We start from the raw sequence: 18939 nt of genomic DNA, 5'->3' as shown, positions 1-18939 counted from the left end.
AGGCTGGGAAGACCGGAGACTGGTTTGCATGGTAGCACACAAAGCAACAAAATCTGGTGGAATTCATTCAAGACTGTCAAACGTCTTACCTTGCAGTAACTTCCTAGACTGGTCTCTGCTTTCCAGAAATTCTCCTTTGAACTGGAAAGGTAACAAGGTAAGTAAATCAGGAAAGACGATCCTCAGGCTGCAGCCACCTTTCCCATGCCCCTAAACACTGGGATAGAGACACAGCATGCTGTTAAACATGGGCCAGGAACAAAGACATTTGGGTGTTGAAAGGTGATTGTTACCTTAAAATACATCTTTTTTAAATTAGGCATTTCTGTGCCTAAGTACAGCAATAGTGATAACTGCATTGTATAGGAAGCATGGGGATGATCCTCTCAGAGATCCAGAAAATGATTCACTAAGTGAAACTCACAAAAAATTACTTCGTAAGGGTATGTTAATTGCCGTACTTGTGTGTCCAGTACATTTTGGCAGTAGTTTTATAAATGCTTAAGCTGATCTACACAACTGAAAAGAGTGCAATTAAGAAAGTGGTCACACCTCCTCTGTGGCTTGCAGCCACTTGTTCTTACTGCCTAGCTTGTGGTGGCACCAGCAATCTAGCTGTGTAATTAATTGTCTGACCCAGTAAAAAATCACCCTTAAAATAAAAAGTCTAGAGTTTTCAATCGGTTCAGCTTATGTTGTAAATAGTAAGACATGAAAAGTGGGGAAGGAGACAGCGTAGGCAAGGGAGGCCTGTCTTTTTTGGTGAGAGAGTTGGCTGTAAAACCACAGCCTGAAGTATTCACTATGAATAAGGTACACAGTAAAGACATCAGAAATAAAGTATAGCCCTTGCAGGGGATTTTGTATCTCTCTGCTAAGCATAGAAAAACCTGTCAAATGCCTGCTGTAAGCAGTGTTAGGATCCCTCCAGTCAGTTGGTCTGACTAGTTTTGCCTGAATTTGGCATCGTGCTTTTTTCGGTTAGCATTGCTATACTCAGGTATGAAGAAGTACCAGAAGAAGCACACAGGAGATCTGCAAAATCCCTATGAATAGCTGGCACTTCTTTTGCACCTTCAGAGGTGCTCACCCAAATACTAAAGTTCCATTGGAATTAATTGCCACCTGCCAAAATATAAGCAAACGCAATGCAGAGTATTCTATAAAGATCCCATACAGTCACCAGAAACTGTAACTTGTACTAAAGCCTATATCTTGGACTCACTATTAAATCAATAAGAATTCTCCCAGTGCTTTCAATGAACTTGCAATTCCATTGACAGCGAGTGTTTTAAACCAAAACAGGTTGTATAGGACCACAACCCTTATTCCCACTAAGCAGTAACTTTTGCCTGGCTATCAGAATGATGCTGCAGGCTGATTTTTACATAAATAGGTCTTACCAGAGCAAGTGTTGAGGACAAACCCAAGTCCTTCTTGGAAAATACATCAAAACTGCCTGTCTAACACCTAAGTGCTTTGGGACAGTTAAGAGTGAAACTATTCCTGGGGTTATCATGCGTTCTTAACTAATTTTTATGGGAATTATTAGGCCAGCAACATCGAGGGATGTAGGACAAACGGCAACAAAAATCTGTATATCTTCTTTGCCTGAAGGCTGGTAACAGAGCTGAAGTGCTCTGATGTGTCATAAAAGCATTACCAAAGTCAGCTAAAGACCTAAATAATTACGGCTAGAGAGCTGTACCAGGACTCAAGAATCCTTAATGTGGGGATTTTTTACAAAAGACTTAGATGTAAGCTGATTTCCTCCCTAGTTTTCCCAGGATTTGGAAGATCATGATAATAGTCACTGTGTACAGGCTAGAAACTAAACTGACAAACTGTGTGGGAATATCCAAATAAGAAATGCTACATCCTTAGACAGGGTTCACCCACAACACTGTGTCACACCATGTAGCCCTGCAATGATAGCATAAGCAAAAATGGCTGTAGATGCTCTATGGAGAAGTATACACTCGCTCATATATAAACAGCTGTAGGTGTTTTCATCTCAAACCAAATCAAGAAGAAAAATAAAAAATAACCAAACAGAATACAAGTTCTCATCAATGATTTACTGAAATAGCAGGAAATGACCCATCAGTTGGGCCAGACCCAGAGCATTACAGGGTATGTCTATGTTAGTGGTCTGGAACAGGAGTATGTTTTTAAAATATATTTTTCTAAATTGTGCTTTGGCTGCCATCACAGTGTGATCTTGGAGCGTACTAACTAGATTCATTCTGGATGAAATTAAACTGAAAGATGTGCTCCAAGAGTGCACCTAATGCAGTCTAAGGGGCACCCACTCCACACAACCACTCCTGAGCTAGGCTGAAGTAACCCCGTCCCCAAACAGCTACAGTGTTGATGACAAGGTTCCAGTATCAACTGTTCTTCTGTTGACGTTCATTGCTACTGTGTCACCCTATTTACTAAAAAGCATGACCATCGGCTATGAGGCTTATCACCGACAAGTACTGGCAGACAGTCACCCTCTATATCTTCTGCACCTTTGCTTGTGGAACATTTGTTTGAACAGCATTACACCACAACTTTCCTCATATTCTGGAGAAAAAGTTCACTTAGCAAAGGAATTAAGATCAACAACTGCAGGGTTTTCCAAACTTTCTTATTAAATCAATCCGAGATTAAACCAAGGACTAAACTGTAACTGTGACTGACATTAGGAAGGCAGGTGACAGATAAACCAGCATAGGTCAATATAAATCCTGTATTCCTGGCAATGAGGGAAAAGTATTCATAGTGCTGAGAACTTAGTCGCGCTGAAGCTGGCGAGATCGATGAGCTCTCAAGTGGGCAACTCATTCATCAAGTATCAGACAAGTGTGCTCGCTGCATTCCAAGGTCAAGCAGCATCTTATTTCTCAACCCGTAGCTAACACAGGAATTAAACAATGCCATTAGGGATTGAACACAGGTCTTTTCTTGTAAACTATATCATTAATATAGAACTATAAATAACAGATATGAAACCCCAAGATAACATTGTACAGAGCAGCTTTTCAAAGCATTAAGTGCCGTTTATCAAAGTGATTAAAAACATTTGAAATTCCTTTGACAAGTCGTCTGCTGAAACCATAGATTAAAAAAAAAAAAAAGAGAAGAAAAGAAATAACATTTTGAGTTTGGCAGGTATTAGACCTTAAATAGGAACTATACCAGGTTTGTGTGATGGTTTACTACCTCCCCTTCACATCTCCCTTCTCTGGTTTATAAATGCAAATTAAATGCCTTTGCATAAGGCATATGGGTTAACAAGGATCCCCTTCATATCAAGTATAAAGAATTTATCCTCCAAGAAAAGTAAAAATTAAATTTGCAGGCCCCAACTTTCATTCATGACACAACATGACAACACGACCACATAAAAATAAAAAGTTTATTTGATTAGAACAGATCCTCTAAATATAGCGGTTACAGAAAAATGCTATTTGTCAGTCAATTTGTTTCCTAATTCAGTAATTAAAGTGCAGCTTAGTTATAGAGGCACAATGCTGACATTTCAGACAAGTCACTGATGTCCAATAGAACTGGCAAGAGAAACACCTTCCTCCTACTTTCTTTAAAAGCCACTTGTTTCATTTGCCTACAGTGATATTAAAAACAATAAAGGCCTAAATTGGAAGCAATCATCACACAAAAATCTGATCTGGATCTCAGAAGAAAGTCCTCAGAAGTAGCAGAACATGCTGAAGCTGTCAGTCAGCAACTCACATTTCTTTCTTTTTTGCTCTTCCAAAAGTCTCCAGGAAGACAGCCTGCTTGCTGCCATTTCACTTGCTTAAAATTATCAGAAAAATCTCAAGAAGAATGAACGAAAAAAATAGGCTAGTAGCAAAGTATTATAAAAGATACCTGCCTACTGTCTTTTGTATGAGAGAACACAAGATACTGCCCACTGAAACTCCTTTCGAACACCCCTTCACCTTCTCTCTGCATTGTAATTGTACACGTGCAATCTGACAGTTCTCTTAAACCGAGCACAGCTGTTGTTTTAGCCAGGCACACTAATTCGCTTTTACGTCATAATACATGCGGAGAACTCTCCTCACAGTCTCCACATATTTATCATCAGGAACAGGTTTCCTCTGGCTTCCAGGCTCTAGAAATTTCTTGATTGTGGGGATACTGCTTATCCTTGCTTTAAATGCCTAAAAGGTAAACAGTAAGTACATGGCATTTAAAGAACAGAAAGTAACACAAGCAAAAACAATTTTACTGATTTGTGCAACATCCTTTAACAAGTTGTATGTGGAGGCAAGACAAGAAATATAGTTTTAGCCGTAGATGAATTTTACTCCCCCTCACCCCAACTTTGTTATTTTAAACAGTAATAAAACAGCCCTCTGTCTTGTATTGATATGGGATGAAGTGGAAACAGTTATCTGTAGTTTCAGATGTGTACTTTACTCAAATCACTTCTTGTGATCCAGCAAATATCTCCTGCTTAAAGGTATCACAGAACTGGTGAGGGGAGGGGAAAAAAAGGGAGGGTGAATTTCTTCAGATCTGTACAGGAGTTACTCCAGAAAGTAACAGATTCTCTAGACGAAACATATCACAACGTTCTTCCTAAAGCAAGCAGAGCAAGACTACAATGAAAGAGGAGTGACAAATGCTCGTTTTATGGAATCATCTACACATAACAGACTTTGAAATAGCATTCATCACATTTCCAGCCATATGAGTGTATTGTTACTGTAAGGTACCTGTAACTGAGGAAAGCCTGAGAGTGCATCCGACTTCTTCTCTTCTACCATTAAAATGGCTTCAAGAAGATGAACATCTGCCCAGCTAAAACTGTTGCCAACAAGAAAGTCCTGCCCATGGTCTTTCAAAACCTAGAAGGGTCATAAATGAAAATGTCTAGATGTGGGTAGCCAGCTGGGGTTGATGTTTTCAAAATGCACAGGCACACCTCCTTTGACAATAATTGCTGCCTCCTCTTCTTTTCACCTTTCTCTCCTGTGCGACTAGGGATGCTACCAGTGTGGGGGATGTGGGTCCAGTGCCTGCAGTCACTGATCATTTTATGGAATATCTATGAGCAGTCCTCACAGTGGCAATCTAAAATCCCAGGGTTTCTATTACCTATCCTTCCTTCCTATAGCCCTAGGTAACCCCACATACTGGACTACAGGGTTAGATACCTCCTTGGTATTCATAGCCTAATAAATCTTGAATTTTTCTATATGTAGTTACAGCCTCAATAGGAAAATAGAGAATGTAAAAGAGAGGCGATCAGCCTAAAGCATTAGGGCTAGGATGGAACAAGTGGAATCTAGGGCAGAATGAACTCTGGCAGCCATCTATAGGCGAGCTGGTATTTAAGTGGGAAACTGTCTTCCCTTTAGTCTTTAAAACAGAAAAGCAGCTATTTCTGCCCGGCCATCCTGTCTGTGTATGTTAATTTCCATCGAGAGCACCTCTTGGGTCCTGTCTCTCAAAGGATCAGTTAGAGAAACACCAAGATTCCAGTATGGCTTAAGCAGCAGACCACTCAGACTAGAAGACAGCAGGGATGGCTGTGTATTACTGTAGTTAAAAAAACATGTAGATGTATTTGAAATGTTAAACAAAACTGATAATTAGCAATTCTAAAACTGCATTGCCTTTGCAATGCAAGTTACACAGTTTCATTTCTCCTAAAGCCAGGAAGTTGCTATTTTAACTGTATATAGCTATGTTTACATGTTCTTTGGATCGTAACAGTTTTGAGCCAAAGGGCATACTTGGACCCTTCAGTCTGAATGTTGATGCTGCTCAGACCATGAAATCTCATTTAGGAATTTCTGCATTTAACCCACCCCAACTTGTCTCATACTGCTCTGACCTCCCTCTCATCTCTCCAGCCAGGAGACAGTATGATGTCCTGGTTTAAAGTACTGCGCTGACACCTTTCTGTTTCTTCTGCTTTTGGTAAAATACCCAGTGTTCCCATTGTAATCATTCCAGAACAATGGAAGGAAATGATCCTCCTACATACCTTTTCATATGCTGGGAAATACCTGCTTGTCGCCTTTTGAACTATAACCGCACGTTGTTTCTCTTTATCCTCAGCCGATAAGAATGGGAACATCAGAATGAAGCCCATAAGGTCATCGGTTCCTCCAACATACATATCAATCCTTAAAACCAAAGCAAACAAGAACCTTAAATAAGAAGGCACCTTCATAAGCAGAGTTTTCTTAGATTTGTGTTGTGATAGTAAAAGTTTAATTTCCCACCTCATGAAAATTATTTTTGCAGTTAAAAAAAAAGAAGTCACAGTCTGAGTCTCACTTATATTTCTGGTGTTGTTGGCACTTCTCTTGCCTCATTGTGCAGGATTAAACAGGATTGTACAGAGGTTAAAAAAGTTTAACTTTGGTGTTACAGATCACTTCAGAATCACCAAAGAAACACACAGCACCACAAGAAGATTGATCCCCAACTGGCTTAGTCACCTCGATGTATCCCACCGTCAGGGTTTCATCCAAAGTCCAAGTGGTGCCAAACAGATTAATAACAGGGTTGGAAACAAGTCTACCGTGTTCTGCACCTAGCTAAATTATTAGTATAGCAGTTCTTCAGATCAACCCTTTTATCCATTTTTCCAGAGCTCTGACACCAGGTTTTGTACTGTAGACAAGACCCAAATTTAAATTAAGTCCTCATGAATATGAATAAAATATCTGGTAAAATAGTCTAACAAAGTCTTCTAACCATCCTATGTCATAAGAGATTTGAATTCCTGCTGTGTGATAAGACTAACTGCAGTTTTTTGTTGTTAAGCAACAGCTTCTCAAAAAAGCCTCTATAAGGATTAAACGTATTACGTGCAATAAGAAGCTATCAGATATTCCTGCAAGCCTTAATGTATGCCAGCTTCTCGCCTGCAATCTATCTGGTCTTCCAAAACTTCCAAAACCACACTGTACAAGACCAGCTATCCAAAATACTTAAACCTGGAGCTAATCACAGCAATCCTTCCTTGAAACACTGATGCTCCCTTCCCCCTGCCCAAGAAGAAATCAACCATTTATATTTGCTGGTAAGACAGCAGGAATAGGCTCCAGGCTAAATCTAAAACTCTCTGGAAAAGAATTCTGTTTGAAGGAAGAGGCATGCAAGGAATGGAAACTACAGGAAATGATGGGTTATTAACACCACAAAGACACTGATAAGCTACAACTGAGGCTTCTATCTGAATATTCTTTCTTTTTGTTATTTCCCTGAACCTGCTTCAGCCAATTCTTCCAACAATTTGCACCGTTTAATGGCAGTTTATTGTAAAGTATCTGTTAGATGCTTTGCTAGTTGACCTTTAGTTTTCCTTCTTTTGAAAAACAATAGGAAATGGACATTTAAGGGCTACATATTGAGATAGCCCAATTACACTTTTTTTTCTTCACACAGCCACAACGTCAAGACCTGGATTTAATTTAATTTCACATGAAACCAGAAGTTTTTCAACAGCTTTTAGCTCTTCTTTCCCCAACTCCCAAAGACCTAAACCATGCATGTTTTACAATGCTGTGGAACATCGTGCAACCACAGATAACATGAATGACAGATCTTATTTTGCAGCCAAAAGTTAAAAGCGAACCATTGCTCTCCAAAAAATGTTCTGTTTACAAAAATAGTTCAACATTTACATGCCAGTCACCTCTTGAATACCTCTGTCAAGCTGTATGAATCTTTTAGTAAAGCATAATAAGCCCCTGCTTCAAATATTTTTATGTAAAAATAATCTAATTAGAAGAGATCAGTTGGCTCGCATCTAACTGTGACCTGTAAGGCTCACTGCAAGTTGTGTGTCACTGAGGCACACAGGTGATTCTCTGGGTGTGCAAGTATGCAGTTAATTCTAGATGTATCTAAGCTACTATAATAAATACAAGAAGAGTAGTAGTGTTACAGTACAGGGCTCTCTCCTTCAGGTCCTTCCCGTAGAGGTTGTACTTTGCTGCTATGTAGCTCAGGATGGCTCTAGTCTGCACCATCTTCATCCCATCGATCTCCACCATGGGCACTTGCTGAAATAGCAGGGATCCGCCTAAAGGGAAAGCCACACATTATTCTACTGGATCGAGTAACTCCACGTCAGCTTTCTTGCTGTCTTCAGAAGATCATTACTTTTATGGTCAGCTTGCTGTGGGTTGTCGTTATATTAAACTGGGGTTCTTCCATGCAAACAATAAATTACAGTGGTGCAGACAAATTAAACTGCAGAACACGATTATTGTGGATTAACATCCTTGCTTTAAAAAAATTTCACTGAAGTTGCAGTCAGGACTGTGTACAGCAGCTTTTGTGCTGAAATTGAAATACAGCAGAGACAATCACACTAAACATATCAACTAAGAGTCTAATTCTAAATACATTAAAAAAATTCTGTTCCATTATTTAAAACACAGTTGAAGCAAATGTCAGATTCCCAAATTTCTCCCTTACAACCAGTATCTTAAGCTAAATCAGGACATTCAATGAAGTTTTAGGATAAGTTTTGCAAGTTACTGAAGCCTAGAGTAAGTTTGTGGGACCAGGTGGGACACGTAGACATACGGAGAACAGAACAACCCAGAGGGCTGGGAAACGCTCCAGGTTGGAAAGACATTCCATTTTCAGTTGCATCTGTCCACACATGGGAGAAAAAAAAAAAAATCAGCCTCCACAGCTGTTCACAGCTCTCAGTTTTACTCCCCTCTGCTGTGTGGAAAGAAAGTCCCACACAGTCTTCAAAGTCTTCTCTTCACATGTCTTCTCTGAGACCAAGTAAAGTCTGCTCACGCTTTTCTTGAGGTTTCACGTGGACTCACCTTGCAGGAGCTTCTCATACTGCTCTCGGGTTTCCAAAAACTCTTCTTCAAACTGGCAAAAGAGAATGAGGAAGAAGAGGAAATAAGTGTCTTTTCACATTTCTAGAACAGATAAACTTTTTAAGCATCATAAAAGGAAGAGAATATGCATCATGGTTCCTTCCATTCCAGAGATGGCTCTAAGGGAGAAAATACCAAGGGTAGAAGCACTGGCAAAACCTCTTGGACTGTCATATTTGCAAATGCTGCTAAAGGCAACCCTAGCAGAAAAACAGGCAATAAGAACTAGAGTGAGGATGGTTTGGTATTGAACAGGCAATTTAATGTGAGACAGTCAACAATACAGACTAGGCTGTCCTTAAAATGCTTTCTGGTACGTGGAAAAAAGCTCTGCTGTGGGATATTTTGATTTGAGAGTTAGAGAGGAACAAATTCTTAGGAAGTTAAAACAAAGCTTTTACAAAATAATGTAAAAGTATTATGCCCAGCAGGAAGTTTAGTACAGAAGCATGTTTGGGACACCAAAGGATGAATTATTCACTAGATGAGAAACAAAAAGATACAGAATTGCCTGTGATCAGAATGATGTAGTTATATTCAATATGGTTGAGGATGGCTGGTCCAATCAGTGCTGCTTACGGAGGAATTCAGTTCAAGACTAAGACACCGAAGTTAGATGTAAACACATACATGTAAACATGTGCCATACATGTCTATAGTCAATGTAGACCACGGACACTAGAAAATGATTGAGTTTACCAATCCCTAGATGCCTAGCTATGGACTCCCAAGGATCCTTCCTCAGTCAACCTCTCTCAGAATATCTGTGCGACTTATGTTAATAATTAAGACTTGCTATACTAGGGAAACCCCAGAAGATTAGGCATACTCATACAGTGCCAATGTTCAACCATAGTAAGTGTGATCACAGAGTCTAAAATTCAGAACCCAGGTTTCTGCTGATGAAAAGCTGGGAAAAGGCTATCCCAAGGAAAAATGTAATAATTGGACCTGTCAACAGGGTTTTTTTTAAATTAAAAAAAAAAGGGGGAGAAGGAATTAAAACATAGGAACAAATGATGCAGGGAAGCAACCAGTTGTGTCTTCTGTAAGGCCTGCAAATAAAGACTGGTGGTCTTTTTGAAAAACTCAGCTTCCTTGTCTCAGTACAGGGATAACCGTATGAAGTGTAACAGCCTACTATATAAAAGAGGACACTTGGAGCAACTACTAGTCCTGAATTATCAGTTTATCACCAAGACAGATAGTGAACGAATATGTAAATTATATCCCATCCAAAAAAAAAAATCTTAGAGTAGTGTCTTGCTTCTCTGGTTTACCCAAATATTTTTCTCCCTGCTCTGAGATTTCTAATTTCTAATTTCTACACATGTAGGTCAGTTTTTTCACTTCACCCCATTACACCTCATCTAAATGGTGCAAGTACGACAAAATATATTTCATGCTGTAGCTTATTGTGGAGGATGCAGCCAGTGGAGTGAAAAACAAGATAAAAATCTGTGTGCGAGCATCCAACTGAAAACAGAAAGACTAGAGAAAGTAAATTCGTTGCTGTTGTACTTGGCACAGATAATACCTGTGATGCCAGGAACAGACCTGTCCTTCAGCTCAACAGCCCTGGTCAGTAACCAAATGCTTAATTAAGCATTACACATTCTTGCATTAAGCAAGAAACTGGTTTACAGTGTCATTGCTCAGAAGACATGTAACTTGAAGCCATACTTTTGTGTGCCTAAAGTAAGAGTGCTTAATTACACTGAATAGCCAATGCTCATTTACTACTTCGTCTTGGAATGCCTTTTCTTTTTTGGTTAATAACCTGTGCTCTGCCTCAAAGACAAGCTTACCAATGTGCAGCTTAAAGTTAAAAACACTAAAGCAAACCTCCGCCCCAGCCGCAGCTAACAACCAGCGAACTGACTCCATCTTGCCTCTTCCATCAAAGTAGTAAAGTTTTGGTTTTCCAGCCATGATTTCAAACTTCCCGTTACCTAAAATAGTTATAAAAGACATTAAGTTAATAACGATACAAAAATCTGATGGCAGCTGGAATAACGGTTCACAGCTCACTCACAAGACAAAAATTTAAGTTAATTTTTGACAAAACATTTCAGTAAAGTTCCAGTCTAAACTGATTTGGTTTTACTGCTGCAGTCAAGTTCACAGTATTTCATAGTCTTTTAATTCCCCTGAAATTCAGAAAAAGTAAGCATCAAGTTGCTAAGTAGGAGATAACAGAAAAAAATAAAGTCACCACTAAGGAAATCCTTAAAACTTGTAGAAAAATGTAAGTTTTAGCACTAGAGTTACTCAATCACCACTGAAAGCCAAGTTTCAATCAAAGGGGAGAAGATGCAGTAGACAGGTTTTTTCAAATTTGGCAGTCCTTATATCAAAGAATGCCAAAAGTATTGAAACATTAATTTTATGCATACTTATGTATGCATACTTATGTATACTTAAGTATGGGAAGGTATTTTCAGTGTCTCCCACTTTTCTTTCTTGCTGCGGCGATCCAGGGTAAGTATGTGATCCGGAATCAGTAGAAACTTCAAAAGAATGACCAGTTTCTTCTGTAACAATCCAGATTAAAATACAAAGATTCAGACTGCTGCACTACTTATCTTTCTAGTGGTTGCATTTCTTTCTATTAATAAACCCTGCTGCTAAGCAAAACTTTATAGACTTTTCAGCTGATCAAATACACCGCGCTTTGCAAGCAGCATTTTAGTTCTTGAATGGCTTCATAAACGAGGCTATTGCTATTTTTTGAATAGACCAGTGTTTAGGTCTCAGCAGGAATTGGATTCCACTGTAGAGCCATAAGCCAAGGGTGCATCAAATTTCATCACACTGGCATTTCATGTGCAGAACTCTGTAATAGCAACTCCTTCCTGCAACTGAGAACTGTTTTCCCTCTGTAGGGAGATGTCTTGTCACTCCAATCCACAGTTCAAGTAATTCTGGAGAAGAGGCTGTTGGCATGCGAACAATAACCTCCAGTTCCCAATGTTGCAAGCATTCTTTCATAAGCAGAGGCAAAAAGCAACCTTTGAAAGGCCTTGAGCACACACAAGGCAAGTGATCTGCTTGTTAGCCAACAGGCACGAAAATAGAACACAAAATATGAGACTGCATCTGATCACGGGAATCCAAATGAGCCAGGCTATGAGGCTTTCCACACCTGCTTAGGGGTCTCCGTTTCTTCTTAGGTAAGTCACTGGGACCTCAAACGTTGCTGAATAGTGTCCATACTGCTAATAAATGTAACAGTGCATGAGAAACAGAAAAAAAGACTAAAGAAAAGTATCAGTGTGAACTACACAAAAGAACATAATGAAACAGGAGTTGCTTGTAATACAGCTAAATTTGCAGAAGAAAAAGCTAAAGGTGACTTTTAACTTGAAGTTTGAAAAGTTGAAGGAACAGAAGAGTCACGTTTCTTCAGTGCACCTTCTGCAGACATGCTCCTAGCAGGCCAGCTGCCACGGCACAGGAGACCAGCAAGTCGCTGTTGCCAAGCTCACATCAATGCAGCAAAGGCAAACAGAAGGTAAAGACAGGGTGGATGCTTGCCTTGTAAATACACGGGGATCAACAAGGTTTGAAGCAAGCTGGTTCCTAAGACTGAGCCTGCCATGCAACGTTGGGAGAGAAAGTCCAACTTGTGTACTGAAATCTGACAGAAAGAGAGCGCCCTGGGGATGGGCAAAGAGCTTCTCCCTTCCCCACCCTTCTCGCCAGAAGTAAAGGAGGGAAAACAGCGATTTGCAGCCAGGAGCAGCAATCATAGGTAGGTTGCTGGCCATTCCCCTCAGCCTGATACCTCAACAGCAAAAGGGACTTTGGGGAAAAAAGGATCTGAACTTACTCCCTTGTTGCGATTTATGAGGGCCAGCTCGGCTAACAGGGGGAATGCACAGGAATGTACCTGTGCAAGAAGACATCGTGCCCATGCTAGCCACACAGACCAGAACAACGTTGGTGAAGAGGGCTGGGAGACCACCTGTGCCTGGCGTGTCCTGCATATCTAAGACTCCAGGACGTGGTTTTCGCTGCTTGCATCCAGCAGCCCTCAGCCCAACAGTGGCTGCTCTTTTCTGCCCGGCATCATCTAACACCAAGCTGGGGGGAAGTCCCCTACCCCACGTGTGACAGGCAGTGGCCTCCCGGGCCATCAGCTCCAACCCCTTCCCTTTGTGACAAGTTCTTCATAGACACGAGATGAAGAGTGGTTCCTGTTATTAAGCGGGGAGCCATCATGCTGATAGTGGGGAGGGCTCGGAGGCAAAGAGCAGAACAGAGCAAGCTCTCATGTAAGAGATGAGAAATGTCCTGGTTTTGGCTGGGATAGAGTTAATTTTCTTCCTAGCAGCAAGCATAGTGCTGTGGTTTGGATTTAGTAGGAGAAGAATGTTGATAACACACTGATGGTTTAGTTGTTGCTAAGTAGTGCTGACACGAGTCAAGGACTTTGCAGCTTCCCATGCTCTGCCAGGTGCACAAGAAGCTGGGAGGGGGCACAGCCAGAAGAGTTGATCCAAACTGCCCAAAGGGCTATTCCATACCATATGGCGTCATGCTCAGTATAGAAACTGAGAGGGGGGTTGGCCGGGGAGCAGCGATCGCTGCTCGGGAACTGTCTGGGTATCGGTCGGCGGGTGGTGAGCAATTGCATTGCGCATCACTTGCTTTGTATTATATTATTATTATTATCATTATTATACTGTTATTATTAGCATTACTATTTTACTTTATTTCAGTTATTAAACTGTTCTTATCTCAGCCCAGGAGTGTTTCTCGCTCTTACTCCTCCGATCCTCTCCCCCACCCCACCGGGGCAGGGGCAGCGAGCGCGTGGTGCCCAGCTGCTGGCTGGGGCTAAGCCACGACGCTGGGGTACCCGCTTCTCCGCTGGGGTACCCGCTTCTCCGCTGGGGTACCCGCTAAGCCACGACGCTGGGGTACCCGCTAAGCCACAACGCTGGGGTACCCGCTTCTCTGCTGGGGTACCCGCTAAGCCACGACGCTGGGGTACCCGCTTCTCCGCTGGGGTACCCGCTTCTCCGCTGGGGTACCCGCTAAGCCACGACGCTGGGGTACCCGCTTCTCCGTTGGGGTACCCGCTTCTCCGCTGGGGTACCCGCTAAGCCACAACGCTGGGGTACCCGCTTCTCCGCTGGGGTACCCGCTAAGCCACGACGCTGGGGTACCCGCTTCTCCGCTGGGGTACCCGCTTCTCCGCTGGGGTACCCGCTAAGCCACGACGCTGGGGTACCCGCTTCTCCGCTGGGGTACCCGCTAAGCCACGACGCTGGGGTACCCGCTAAGCCACAACGCTGGGGTACCCGCTTCTCCGCTGGGGTACCCGCTAAGCCACGACGCTGGGGTACCCGCTTCTCCGCTGGGGTACCCGCTTCTCCGCTGGGGTACCCGCTAAGCCACGACGCTGGGGTACCCGCTTCTCCGCTGGGGTACCCGCTTCTCCGCTGGGGTACCCGCTAAGCCACGATGCTGGGGTACCCGCTTCTCCGCTGGGGTACCCGCTAAGCCACGACGCTGGGGTACCCGCTTCTCCGCTGGGGTACCCGCTTCTCCGCTGGGGTACCCGCTAAGCCACGACGCTGGGGTACCCGCTTCTCCGCTGGGGTACCCGCTTCTCCGCTGGGGTACCCGCTAAGCCACGACGCTGGGGTACCCGCTTCTCCGCTGGGGTACCCGCTAAGCCACGACGCTGGGGTACCCGCTAAGCCACAACGCTGGGGTACCCGCTTCTCCGCTGGGGTACCCGCTAAGCCACGACGCTGGGGTACCCGCTTCTCCGCTGGGGTACCCGCTTCTCCGCTGGGGTACCCGCTAAGCCACGACGCTGGGGTACCCGCTTCTCCGCTGGGGTACCCGCTTCTCCGCTGGGGTACCCGCTAAGCCACGACGCTGGGGTACCCGCTTCTCCGCTGGGGTACCCGCTTCTCCGCTGGGGTACCCGCTAAGCCACAACGCTGGGGTACCCGCTTCTCCGCTGGGGTACCCGCTTCTCCGCTGGGGTACCCGCTAAGCCACGATGCTGGGGTACCCGCTTCTCCGCTGGGGTACCCGCTAAGCCACGACGCTGGGGTACCCGCTTCTCCGCTGGGGTACCCGCTAAGCCACGACGCTGGGGTACCCGCTTCTCCGCTGGGGTACCCGCTTCTCCGCTGGGGTACCTGCTAAGCCACGACGCTGGGGTACCCGCTTCTCCGCTGGGGTACCCGCTAAGCCACGACGCTGGGGTACCCGCTAAGCCACAACGCTGGGGTACCCGCTTCTCCGCTGGGGTACCCGCTAAGCCACGACGCTGGGGTACCCGCTTCTCCGCTGGGGTACCCGCTTCTCCGCTGGGGTACCCGCTAAGCCACGACGCTGGGGTACCCGCTTCTCCGCTGGGGTACCCGCTTCTCCGCTGGGGTACCCGCTAAGCCACGACGCTGGGGTACCCGCTTCTCCGCTGGGGTACCCGCTTCTCCGCTGGGGTACCCGCTAAGCCACGATGCTGGGGTACCCGCTTCTCCGCTGGGGTACCCGCTAAGCCACGACGCTGGGGTACCCGCTTCTCCGCTGGGGTACCCGCTTCTCCGCTGGGGTACCCGCTAAGCCACGACGCTGGGGTACCCGCTTCTCCGCTGGGGTACCCGCTTCTCCGCTGGGGTACCCGCTTCTCACGGAGGCGCTCCTCAGGCGCAGGGCGAGCGGCCGGCGCCCAGGGCGGTTGGTTATCTGCTGATCAGACACCCCAGTGCCAAAATGAACCCCGGGCAGCGTCCCGCCCCCGTTCCACGGGAGCCAAGCGAGCCAGAGGGCACCAGGGTGGTGACCGGAATAGAGAAGTCACAGAAATCCACGTTGTTCACACAGAAAATAATGATAATAAAAAAATAAAATAAAACCAAGCGAACACGCACGGCTTTTCCCTAGCGAGGCAGCAGCGCTTCCCGCCGCGGACCCCCGCGGGCCGCCACCCGCCCGCAGCTGGCTGCCAGCCCGTCAGGAAAGCGGCCGGGCCGAGCCGAGCCGAGCCGGGCCGGGCCGGGCCGAGACGAGCAGGGCCGAGCCGGGCCGAGCCGAGCCGGGCCGAGCCGGGCCGAGCCGAGCAGGGCCGAGCCGAGCCGAGCCGGGCCGGGCCGAGCCGGGCCGAGCCGAGCCGAGCCGAGCACCCACCTGCCCCGCCAGCAGCCTCAGTCGCCCCCGCCCCGCACCCCGCCCCAGCGCGACGAGGCGGTGACAAGCGGGACAGCCGCCAATAGAAAGCCGCTACTCTGCATATTTCGCAAAGGCTCCTGGGAGGAAAACGTAACAACAAAAAACGTTAAATTTTTTGAACTGTTTTAGCTCGGAACAGTTTTTCCGCCACCGAGAGCGGAATGCTCAGTGCCTGTCGCTGAACCGATCAGCCTCGGCGGCGTCACCCTGAGGTGAAGGTGATCGAATATCCGACGCTCATATACCGAGGCGGGCGGAGCTGTACTCTGGATGTGAGGGCGATCTGGCTGCGACATCTGTCACCCCATTGATCGCCAGGGTTGATTCGGCTGATCTGGCTGGCTAGGCGGGTGTCCCCTTCCTCCCTCACCGCTCCATGTGCGTCCCTCCCGAAGCTGCGCGCTCGGTCGAAGAGGACGACCTTCCCCGATAGAGACGTACCGTTCATCGGTCAAGGGTATACGGTAGCTGCGCTCCCCTGCTAGAACCTCCAAACAAGCTCAAGGTCCATTTGTAGGAGAACGTAGGGTAGTCAAGCTTCCAAGACTGCAGACACATCCAAGTGAGGCACTGCATGGGGCAGTCTGCCATTGTTTTGGGCCTTTTCCACACCCCTGCCATTGCTTTGCGCCTTTTCCACACCCCTGCCATTGTTTTGCGCCTTTTCCACACCCCTGCCATTGCTTTGCGCCTTTTCCACACCCCTGCCATTGTTTTGGGCCTTTTCCACACCCCTGCCATTGCTTTGCGCCTTTTCCACACCCTCAAGAAACACCGACCCTTATGCGCATGCAACAGGGAATTCCAATCAAATTTTTATTTCCATCCCCGCAGGCCATGCTCAGTTTATCACTTCTCCCGCTTCCATCCCCCAGTCACCTACAAATCCTTGAGCTCCCCACCCTACACACCTGCCACTTACAATCTAGCATCCTTGCACTTGTATTTTTCACCTAGTTCATCACCTGTAACGATTCATTTTCAGCCCCCTTGCACAGTTAGCAAACAGGCTGGGTTTGTAAGTCATCAGCTGTCTTCAGCTTCTACCGCCTTGAAAGCAGGGGGAGCAGGCTGAGCCGAGGTGACACAAGAGACAATAATTATGGAATGGAATAAAATGGAATATTTCAGTTGGAAGGGACCCACAATGCTCATCTAGTCCAACTGCCTGTCCTTCTTCCAAGGTGTTAAGCAACTTCTGGTTTAATTCAGCATTGCAGTTAGTTTCAGAGGAGTTGACATCCAAGGATTAAACTATTAGTTTTACACGAAGCTCACGGTATATTGCAGGAAATTACATGCTTAGGCTCAAATCAGGTGGCCAAGGCACTTGCAGAAGGAGCACAGCTGCCAGGAGGCAGTACTCCTCCAAGAAGGCACCAAACCTAAGGCTTATTTTAAAAAAAACAAAACAAAACAAAACACAAACCCACAACTAAACAAACAAAAGCCAAACCAAAGTGCTTTTATTAAAAACTGAATAAAAGATCAAGACTCTAGTCGGTCAATATTTCTTCAAGAGTAACTTTATTCTGGGCAGGAGACTTGACACAGAAGGAATGAAACAAACATTTATTAACATTTTTGAACAAAAACACTGAATAAACAAGAACCATTATTTCTTTACTCGCTCTGACAATTCCACCCTCTCCTTCTATATAAGTTCATAAATGTTCTTTCAATATGTTTTCCTCCTCACATTATGGAACATCCTATTCCCATCAACAGCCTTATTAGATACGGACGTACCATGGAAGTGGGTTTTCTGGCGTGGGGTCGGGTTTTTTTTTTTTTTCTAACATCATGGCACTTAACACAATACTTATACAAAAATCTGGCTCACAGAGGTGAATGAGTCCACTGTCAGGCTCCTTCATTTCCAACAGTCATTATTACATGTTATGCATAAGCCTGAGAAAATGTAAACAGAAAAATTCTAAAAACATTTTGCATAAAGATGCTGCTAAATATTAAAACACAAAGTATTAGGTTACATATGATATATTCTCAGATATGCTGCTTGTCTCAACTTCGGTATAATAAAAACCTACACCTTTCCATATCCGTATTGCACACTGAGACAGCACAGTAAAATATGAAACAGCTCAGTCAACTCAGTCTTTACTCAAAGGAACTTTTTCCAACTTCATTAGGAATTTGCTTGAGCTGCAAGTGCTGCCATTATACTTAACTAATTTTCTGTCCCACTCAGTTAAAACTAGCAGAAGTGATTCTGAATATCAAGATTATTCGCTTTTTTCCAAAAAAAATGCTTTAATTTGGGAAAGGAGGAGATATGCCAAGAAAAGTCCTACGTCTTTTTCTAATCTTTTTGCTGGACTGACCAAAACCTAATGCTATAGTCAAGAAAACCACTGCAGGGCTGGATAAAGGCGCAGACATTACAGGCCAGGTTCAGATTCATCCTGTATTGCTTTAAACACGTGGAGCAGTCCCCATCCTTAGCACAGAGACCCAGGTGTCTCCAGAGGGCTCTCAGGTGAGCCAAATTTCTCTCGAGACGAAATTTCTCTTTTCTCACTCACCACTGGTTTAAAGAGTCAGCTCACGACAAAGGAGCTCACGCTCCGGTGCCTGCGGTTAGGTAGGCTGAATCCAAGCCTCAGCAGCCCGTTCTCCTGACTTGTTTGTCTCCTGCATCCACCAGTAGGAATTAAGCATACGGAACAGAGAAGTTAAATTGCCTACCTCGGTCTAGGGATACTTTGGATAGGTTCGGGGTGTTCCCTCTTGAGACCAATTATTCAGTGATGAAATAAATTAAATGATATCTAGACATAAATACAGATATTTATTTCCATCAAGAGAAACAACTATCTTTCCAGTTCTAAGA

The 18939-nt window shown here is 44.7% G+C and overlaps 1 protein-coding gene across 2 annotated transcripts; it reads right to left on the bottom strand.

Moving 5' to 3' along the window:
• Positions 1–3834: 3834 nt before the first annotated feature.
• On the bottom strand, positions 3835–10828 carry LOC104027166 (glutathione S-transferase 3). Of its 2 annotated transcripts, none has more exons than XM_075706761.1 (6): positions 10689–10828; positions 8829–8880; positions 7933–8065; positions 6014–6155; positions 4737–4868; positions 3835–4178 (listed from the first exon to the last, which is right to left on the bottom strand). In XM_075706761.1, exons 1-6 carry the CDS (start codon positions 10818–10820, stop codon positions 4035–4037), a joined length of 735 nt encoding a protein of 244 aa, XP_075562876.1. In that variant the 5' UTR covers positions 10821–10828; the 3' UTR covers positions 3835–4034. The 2 variants fall into 2 exon arrangements, with proteins under 2 accessions (XP_075562876.1, XP_009476100.1); XM_009477825.2 differs by having other exon boundaries at positions 10734–10828.
• Positions 10829–18939: the final 8111 nt, after the last annotated feature.

The sequence above is a fragment of the Pelecanus crispus genome, chromosome 3 (genome assembly GCF_030463565.1).
Source record: "Pelecanus crispus isolate bPelCri1 chromosome 3, bPelCri1.pri, whole genome shotgun sequence".
Taxonomy (NCBI): domain Eukaryota; kingdom Metazoa; phylum Chordata; class Aves; order Pelecaniformes; family Pelecanidae; genus Pelecanus; species Pelecanus crispus.
The sequence above is the reverse complement of the archived record's forward strand: the minus strand, read 5'-3'. Positions and strand labels throughout refer to the sequence as shown.